Raw genomic sequence first — 8,355 nt, 5'->3', positions numbered from 1 at the left:
AATCCACTAAAACAAATGGAAGAATATATAAACCCACCACTCAACTAACAAGTCTTTTTAAATCCTCAATACCATAGAATAGTACGTCCCAAATTCAAACACGCGGAATCTCATTCAAACTCTCCTCTCTGGAGTAAAGACCACTCCAGTAACCCCATTATACAAGAAGAAGAAGAAGAAGAACAACAACAACAACATCCAGCTAGCTAACTAGTCCATGGAAGCCGAAGCTTCACCGTAAGTTAACTAACTCGCTCGTTGATTAATCCACCTTTGCTCTCTTAATTTTCCAATTTTTGACTATTTAATGTTAACCTACTAATGCGTGCAGGTTTGAGAGCAGTGAGCTGGTGGCGAGTTTGCTGGCGTCGACGCCTTTGCTCAGCGACTCATGGAGGCTGTGCAGCCTCTCCAACGCCACAGCTCTTTCGGGTTTCGTATCGGAGCGAATCGGAGATGTCGGCTACTTTGCTTTCTCAGCTTGCAGTATCCAAACGATCACGAACGACTCCGAGTACTACTCCACTTGCAGAAACTTGGTGCCATTGGATAGCGCCGGCGCCGGCGACGGTGACCGTCCTTTTGCGGTGTTGACGAAAAGTGGTAACAGTGGTATGAATGGGAAAGAAGATGAGGATGCAGTGATGGTTCATGCAGGCCTGCTCCGTCTCTTCTTGTCTCTTCGTAGCTCCCAAGCTTTCCAAGACCAGGTCAGACATTATTTCATCATTTTTTTCATTGAATAATTTACGTGCAAAATGTATATATGACTTTCCATTATTTCTAGTCTTCTCGTTTTATATAACTAACCTAAGTCAAGTTAAACAATTGTTTCTCTAGAATTGCTTTTGTCACGTTCGACTAGTAGCGATTTTGTTAATACATGAAGTTTTTCTTAAGCTAATTTTGTAGTTAGTATATGAATTTTTTCCTAAGCTATATATGAGGCTATTAGTTAGAAGAAAAGTTCTAGGTAGAGACGTTTAGTTGTTTTTTTTTTTTTTTTTTTTTGTAAATTCCTTTGTATCGATCTTGTTAAATCTAGAACATATGTAGTCCTTTTAGAAAGAACTGTTCGAACTGGACCGGGCCTATGGCAGCTTCAAAGGTCACCATCCATCCCACCCCAAAAATTGATCATGAAATATTCTGTCTAGCTTCAAAGCATTCCAAGTTTCCAGCCAGACACGATGGGATTCAAAATGTCCACCAAAAACTACTCTTTCATCACATGTTGCTTGAGTTTTAATTTGATGGTCGTTATCATGACACTACTAATTGATATGGGTCTGCAAATTGGTCCATAGAATAATTACAATAGAACACATTAACTTCTTATATTTTGTGATTTTTCTCAACGTCATCTTAAGAATACTCTTATGTGAGTTTTTAGGAATCATTGATGTCCAAATCGTTAAGTTGGGATATATGTCGAGAATAATTTATCTTTTTTTGTCACTAAATGAAGACTTTCATGCATTGCTATTTGAAAACCAACTCATAAGAGTATGAAATATGATCAACACATTGGAAAATATTTCGAAAAATATAAGACAAAGTTAAAATATACGAACCATGGTTCCTTCTTGTTCTTTTCCTTCTTTTTCAATCAAATCCTTGCCAAAAGAAAAAAGACAAAAAGAAAAAATTGATGACCGAATGTTGGAGCTTGTGGCTCGAACCAAACTTTCATGTGGTTTTCTGTATGAAGCCAAATGGCAATTTAACCATTTCCTGGAGAGACGTGTTGTCGAAACTGTTGACTATTTGATTTGACTGGTGGATTGCTTTCCTAGTTTCCCAGCTGGTACACTATATGCCAAATAGGAAAGAACAAAAGGGTCTATTTGCTTTCCCACTGCCAATTCGTTTCACTAATCTCAACTCTAACTAACCCTGCGCAAAGAAAAAAAAATAAGAAGAAGAACACTGCATATGTAAAACAAAAGAAGGCTAACATATGTGTAAACACCAATGCATTGATGCCAGTTAAATGATACATTCAGTCATAAGGGGTATTAGAGACTAATGAATTTCAACATCTAATGAAATGTATGATGGTGGCTGGTGCAGATGTTGGCGCTGATAAATGGAAGCAAGTCCATTGTGATCACAGGCCACTCTATAGGAGGAACAACTGCCTCACTCTGCGCTCTTTGGCTCCTTTGTTACCTGCAATCCATCTCTTCTACCCTTCCGGTGCTTTGCATTACATTCGGTTCACCATTACTTGGTAACGAATCGCTTTCCCGAGCAATCCTTAGGGAAAGATGGGGTGGCAATTTCTGCCATGTGGTGTCTAAGTATGACATCATGCCAAGACTCCTCTTTGCTCCTCTAGAGTCCTGCACTCGCCAACTGCATTTCTTGCTGCAGTACTGGCAGATGTCTATGTTGGCTTCTTCTCCAAGCAACTTTGGACAGCTTCCGGTGCTTCAGCTTGGTGAGGAAGAGAAAGCTCAACTCTTCAGCTTCGTATCACATTATAATTTGCTAGTGTCTTCAGTAGCACAAGCAGAAGCAAGAGAAGAGAAAGCAAATAGTTTGTATTGGCCCTTTGGGAACTACCTGTTTTGCTCACAAGAGGGAGCTATTTGTGTGGAGAATGCAGCATCTGTGATCAAAATGATGCATTTGATGCTTGCGACTGCAGATCCCAGCTACTGCATCGATGATCATCTAAATTATGGACAGTATGTTGGGATGATTTCTTCACAGCTCTTGAAGAAGAAAAGCGTGTTTCAAGGGGAAGTGATTCCGGAGTCAAGCTATGAAGCAGGGGTTGCACTGGCATTGCAGTCATCAGGAATAAGCCAACAGGTATTAGCTCGATCAATTCCTCACTTATCACTCTTCAATTTCAATGCAAGCAGTTTATCTTTTTCATGAATGATGTACTTTAGTGATTTCTTTCATTCTTTGTCTCAGGAACCAACTGCCGGGCCGGCGGTAGATTGCCTCAAGATGGCTAGAGGAATGAGACATCTGCGTACACCAAGCCTGAACTGTGCAAACTTAGCCATCAGGCTATCCAAGGTCGTACCTTACAGAGCTCAAATAGAGTGGTATATGGTATCCTGTGATAAGTCTGATGAGCAACTTGGTTACTATGACTCCTTCAAGCGACGAGGATCATCGAAAAGGGATCATAAAATCAACATGAACCGTCTCTTGCTTTCTGGATTTTGGAATGATGTGCTGCGCATGCTGGAGAACAACGAGCTGCCTCATGATTTTAACAAGCGAGGAAAATGGGTAAACGGTTCCCAGTTCTACAAGCTACTAGTCGAGCCACTCGACATCGCAGAGTACTATAGATCAGATATGCACCGGATCAAGGGTCATTACTTGAAGCATGGAAGAGAGAGGAGGTTTGAGATTTTCGACAGGTGGTGGAGAGAAAGAGAGGTTGGTCCGGAAGAAAACACTAGTGTGAGAAGCAAGTTTGCAGGTTTGACTCAGGATTCTTGCTTCTGGGCGAGGGTGGAGGAAGCTAGAGAGTGTCTAGCTAATGTTAGAAGTGAGACTAATGTAAGGAAGCTGCCTTTGCTGTGGGAAAGTCTTAATAGCTTTGAAATGTATGCAACCAGGTTAGTTGACCGTAAGGAGGTCTCTAAAGACGTTGTAGCAAAGAACTCGAGCTATTCTTTGTGGGTAGAAGAGTTGAGAGAGCTGAAATCACAGATGCAGCAAATCCATCCTTCGGTCCCAAGGTTTAGAGATGGTGAGTAATTCCCATAGTTCCAGATTTCACATCCTGGAAGGCTATGTAATGCATATGTTTTCTGTCTATCTAGATCACTATCTGGTTGTCTACACAATATGTAATGCATACTCAACTATTTCAATAATTCTTCAGGTTGTATATACATAATACATCCCTTGTCAACAAACAAACGATTGTTACTTTGTTTAGTGCTGATGCTAAATTAGAATGCAATAGACTTGCAACTAATGGCAGGGAAGCCAGAACCTACAATAAATTAACCTGTGAATTCTCATACCATTCTATTGATGTGCTTCAATCGTTCAATATTTTCAATTCAAGAGTTCTAATTATATTTACATCATTTTTTACAGTTTTGCATTGCTATCAGCGATCAGCCACTGCTACAGAAGTCTAAGAATCCCATAAACTCACCATCTTCTATCATATGAACACTCGTGTGGATGCCCGTGATACTTGAAAACGAAATTTGATAGAAACCCGAAATTAAGACATGATATAAAGTTGGTTAGAAGTAATAGAACATGGTTTTGGGTTGTGTTTTCCCCATTGTGATGGCACTAGCAAAGATGACACCTGAGAGGACAAATACAATGATCGATGCTCTCTTAAGATTTGAGAAATGTTACCATTTTCCTTAAAAGAGACTGTCCCCAAAAGCCAGCCGAGATAGAAACACTTGTGAAGACAATGCTGCAAAAGATACACCAGTAAAACATGACTCTATGTCAAATCACTTGTACCTCACTGTCCAATAGATGAATCAAAAAGGAAAGCTACCATATGGAATGGAAACCTCTTGAGGAGGTAGAACTCCAACACCGATAAAGATGCTGAGAACATCATCACAAATGTAGCTGTTGCACTAGCAACCTGTTCATTGAAGTACCCGTGGGATAACACCTATTCTAGTAGGAGAGGGCTAAGAATAAATCCTCCACCAGATCCAAGCAGACCCCCAACTGTGCCTCCCAAAACACCACAGAATGCACAAAATTGGAGTCCATTCAATTGAAGCCTCACAAATTGATTCTAAATTCCCTGTGCTCACTCTCTTCTTGTAATCTTTGTACAACTTGATTGCTTCATATCCAAACAACCCAAATGCTATAGGAAACTGCAAAAACCAAAAAAACAAGAACAGAATGGGTAAGACTGTCCCCACAGCACAATACAGTTAGGAAAATAGTTGTACCATACAAGGTTACTACCTGCCTGTAAGCAGACGAGGACCCAATACCATTTACTGCAAGTAGTCATATCATTCTGCACTCGATTTCAAAAGTATTAGAAAAAATGCAAGCAGCAAGAGAAACAGAGAAAGGGGCAGCATTAGAGAGAACTTGCCTTCAAGATTTGAAGAAGTAGAAAAGCTGCCCAAATAATAACTACGACCAACACCCTTTTCCATTTGAGGTTGAAATATAGTGTTTGCTGAAAGGAAGAAGCAAATTTAACCGATTATAGTGATAGAGAAACAGAAGTATACACCAGTACTATTTGCTCACCATCATTGACTTCTCTTCTCTGGAATTTATCTGTTGATATTCTGCATCAATTAGAAATGCACACAAATATTAGAATCCTAGTTTCTGTCAAACTGAAAAACACATGCGAACGCAACAAAGTGAAATGGATGTACAAGTCTCATACGTTCGTCAAGAATGTTTGAATTTCTGTTTCTTTGTTAATACTATCATTAGACCCAAAGAATATTCCAAAATTCAAATTCAATGTTTGAAGGCTCAAACAGAAAGTTCTTATTGCTTCTCATCAAGCTGTTAGAGAGAATAGAATCAGTTTCTGTGTTAATGCTGCAATCACGTACGTTGCTGTGTTATTGCTAGAATAGAATCAGTTTCTAATCTGCTGTGTTATTGCTAGAATAGATTTGCTGTGTTATTGCCTGAATATAATCACTAATCAGTTAGGATTTGCTGTATGTAAATGCACTACTTTACTCTCTTTGTAACAGCAACCGAAGTGTTGCTATATATGTTGTATCGTTGTATCAAGATATTCAAGCAAATACAATTTCTACAACTAGATTAGCCAACTAAACTAGAATCATATCATGCATCAAAGAATGATGTAATGAAACAAAACCATAGTTATACAAAACTACACTACACCACCAAAAACTGAACTTCAGCTGTGATGAGAGTTGACTACTGATGACCCTAATTCTAAAGAGTACAGACACCTTCAGCAAGATATGAAGTGCAGCCAGAAAACCACAAGTTTGCTAAACCAAAGTTGGCATCACCAGTAGGTGATATATTCACAGCCATTTATCACCAGAAGGTGATAATTTCACTGTGCATTATCACCAGAAGGTGATAGCTTCACTGCACATTATCACCAGAAGGTGATTGTGGTTATCACTGCATAGGTAGAAAATGTATCACCAGAAGGTGATAACTTTTACTGTAGAGGGTCTTCTTTCTCCAAACTCCTTTTCTCCTCAACGCATTGACATCAAAGTCCGAACCTTTCTTTCCCTCTCTGCCTTCTTAGCACTTGGGGTCCTCTTCAGCCTCTGAAGTTCTTCCATCACCACCTTCTCAACTTTATCAATCGAGTTCAGCAGCTTCTTCTGTGGTGTAACAAACTCTCCCTCATCAGGCTGATTGGCCACCTCTAGCAGAATTTTGTGCACTTTAAGAACTGAAGGAGGTGCGCAAGGTCTCTTCTTAATGGTTGAAGGAGTGACAGAAAGAACTTGATGCTCAGGAGGAGCATCCTGAAATTGTAGAGATGGAACTTGACCCTCTACAGTTTTGCCATTCTCCTCATCCAAGCGAGCTCTTCTCCTCTCAATGGCCTAAATAGAAAGCACATAGTATAAGGCACTTTTTAAACATATAATATATATATATATATATATATATATATATATATATATATATATATAGTGGCTGGTAGTAAATCTTATCATGACAATAAGTAAGAGGTGCTAATTTCATAACTAAGAGCACAGAACCAAAAGTATAAACAAAGTGTAATTATGAACCAAACAAAAATGTGTAAACATAAAACTTCCTCAATTTTTTCACATGTCCCGTTGAATATATTTCTATAGAGGAAGAAAACAGCAGAGAAAGGAATGGCATTAAAACAACGCACAACAAAAATAGAGTGAACTGAACTCAACAATAGCATTACTTCATTTAGAAACCAAACAGCACGAGAGGCTAGTTTGATAATTAAGGTATGCAAGTATGAACCAAATAAATGACATACTTGTTGCATAACTTAACAAGACTGCAAAGAGAGGAACACTGTAATCTATTTGATCTAACTCGATAAAGCTGAGACACGTATGTATACATCGACCATAATCAATACAATAAAACTGTTCGATCAATAACTCAATCAAACAAAGAAAAATCAAGTATGAATCACTGAAATTTGGAACACATTTAATTGCACCCAATAATGTACCTGAGACCATGAAATGTATTCAACAAGATTCTTTGTTTAACAAACCAATTGAACCAAATAATGATACTGAGACCATGGCAGTCCAGTGACTCTTAGTACAATACACCAAGCAAACAAGTATACTACACTTCGAGTTTCAGTTAAGCCCCTGAGTCACCATTGCTGATTTAACAATTAAATGTAATCAAACAATGACCCAGTAGATCAATCAGCATCAAAATTCTTGTGCAATTTACAGATCAAACAACACACAACCAAAGGGCAACAAATGAATATATACAGAAAATAAAGAACACACTACCGGCCTGATAATATATCAATTCTTTGAAGCCCTAAAACTAATCAAACAAACACAGAAGTCAGAGAAAGCGATTCTTACCCTAGTAATTGCAGTTATATCACGGAGAGGGGTTCTAGGGTACCAAGAAGGTAACACACTGTTCGATCTCTGTCCCCTTCTCCTGCTAGACCCTCCGACCGGTGGCGTATTCTCTCTTCCGGGAGTCATCATCCCAAACGCACCTCGTCCGGTTCCCGGAGTCCTCAAACTGCTCGGTGCCACTCCACCACCCGTCCTCGCCCAAATCCCTAGCGGCCTCTGAGTCACCGGAGTTGCCACCGCCGCCGCCCTTAGCCTCGTCGGCTCCGGACGCTCTTCGATAAGAATTCCGACACCGCCGGTTGGCCTCTGAGCAAAGGCCTCGGCGATGTCGAACGGCCTCACCAACCTGAATCGCGACTCCGCCGGCATTCTGAAACGGCAAATTCAAACCAAGATTAGATCTCAAATTTCAAAGAAACGAAAAATCTCCATCAAAACTAGGGCTAACTCAACCGTCACCGGAAAATTGAAAACTTAACGGCGACTCAGATCGATCTGAGCGAAGATGAAAGAAAGATCGAAGGCCTGATTTACCTGAATTGGGGATGGTCTAGGGTTTGTGACGGCTCTGTGTGTGTGGGTTTTTCTTTAAGCTTTTGGAGGATTTGAGATAGAAGGCGAAGTTTGAAATGAGAAATGAGCGCTCTTATTGACCTCCGATCCCAAAAAACTAATCAAAATATTGGCACGTGTGAGTGGTCGATTTCGTTCTGCATTCGAATTCGAATTTTGAGATATAGACGTTGTTAGATTAACTCCGATTGATCGCTGTTAATGGAATCTCGACTACACGTGGCCTTGT

The 8,355-nt window shown here is 39.8% G+C and overlaps 2 protein-coding genes across 2 annotated transcripts; one reads left to right on the top strand and one right to left on the bottom strand.

The window, feature by feature from the left end:
• The first annotated feature begins 102 nt into the window (after window positions 1–102).
• On the top strand, window positions 103–3,936 carry LOC101305507. Its single transcript, XM_004288099.1, has 4 exons — window positions 103–237; window positions 332–710; window positions 2,074–2,820; window positions 2,929–3,936. Exons 1-4 carry the CDS (start codon window positions 218–220, stop codon window positions 3,730–3,732), a joined length of 1,950 nt encoding a protein of 649 aa, XP_004288147.1. The 5' UTR covers window positions 103–217; the 3' UTR covers window positions 3,733–3,936.
• Window positions 3,937–6,022: 2,086 nt separating this feature from the next.
• Window positions 6,023–8,155, bottom strand: LOC101305210. The gene is made up of 3 exons (XM_004288098.1): window positions 8,088–8,155; window positions 7,551–7,923; window positions 6,023–6,551 (listed from the first exon to the last, which is right to left on the bottom strand). Exons 2-3 carry the CDS (start codon window positions 7,920–7,922, stop codon window positions 6,192–6,194), a joined length of 732 nt encoding a protein of 243 aa, XP_004288146.1. The 5' UTR covers window position 7,923; window positions 8,088–8,155; the 3' UTR covers window positions 6,023–6,191.
• Window positions 8,156–8,355: the final 200 nt, after the last annotated feature.

Source organism: Fragaria vesca, linkage group LG1 (assembly GCF_000184155.1).
Source record: "Fragaria vesca subsp. vesca linkage group LG1, FraVesHawaii_1.0, whole genome shotgun sequence".
NCBI lineage: Eukaryota > Viridiplantae > Streptophyta > Magnoliopsida > Rosales > Rosaceae > Fragaria > Fragaria vesca.
Note: the sequence above shows the minus strand (reverse complement) of the source record. Positions and strands in the feature narration are given on the sequence as shown.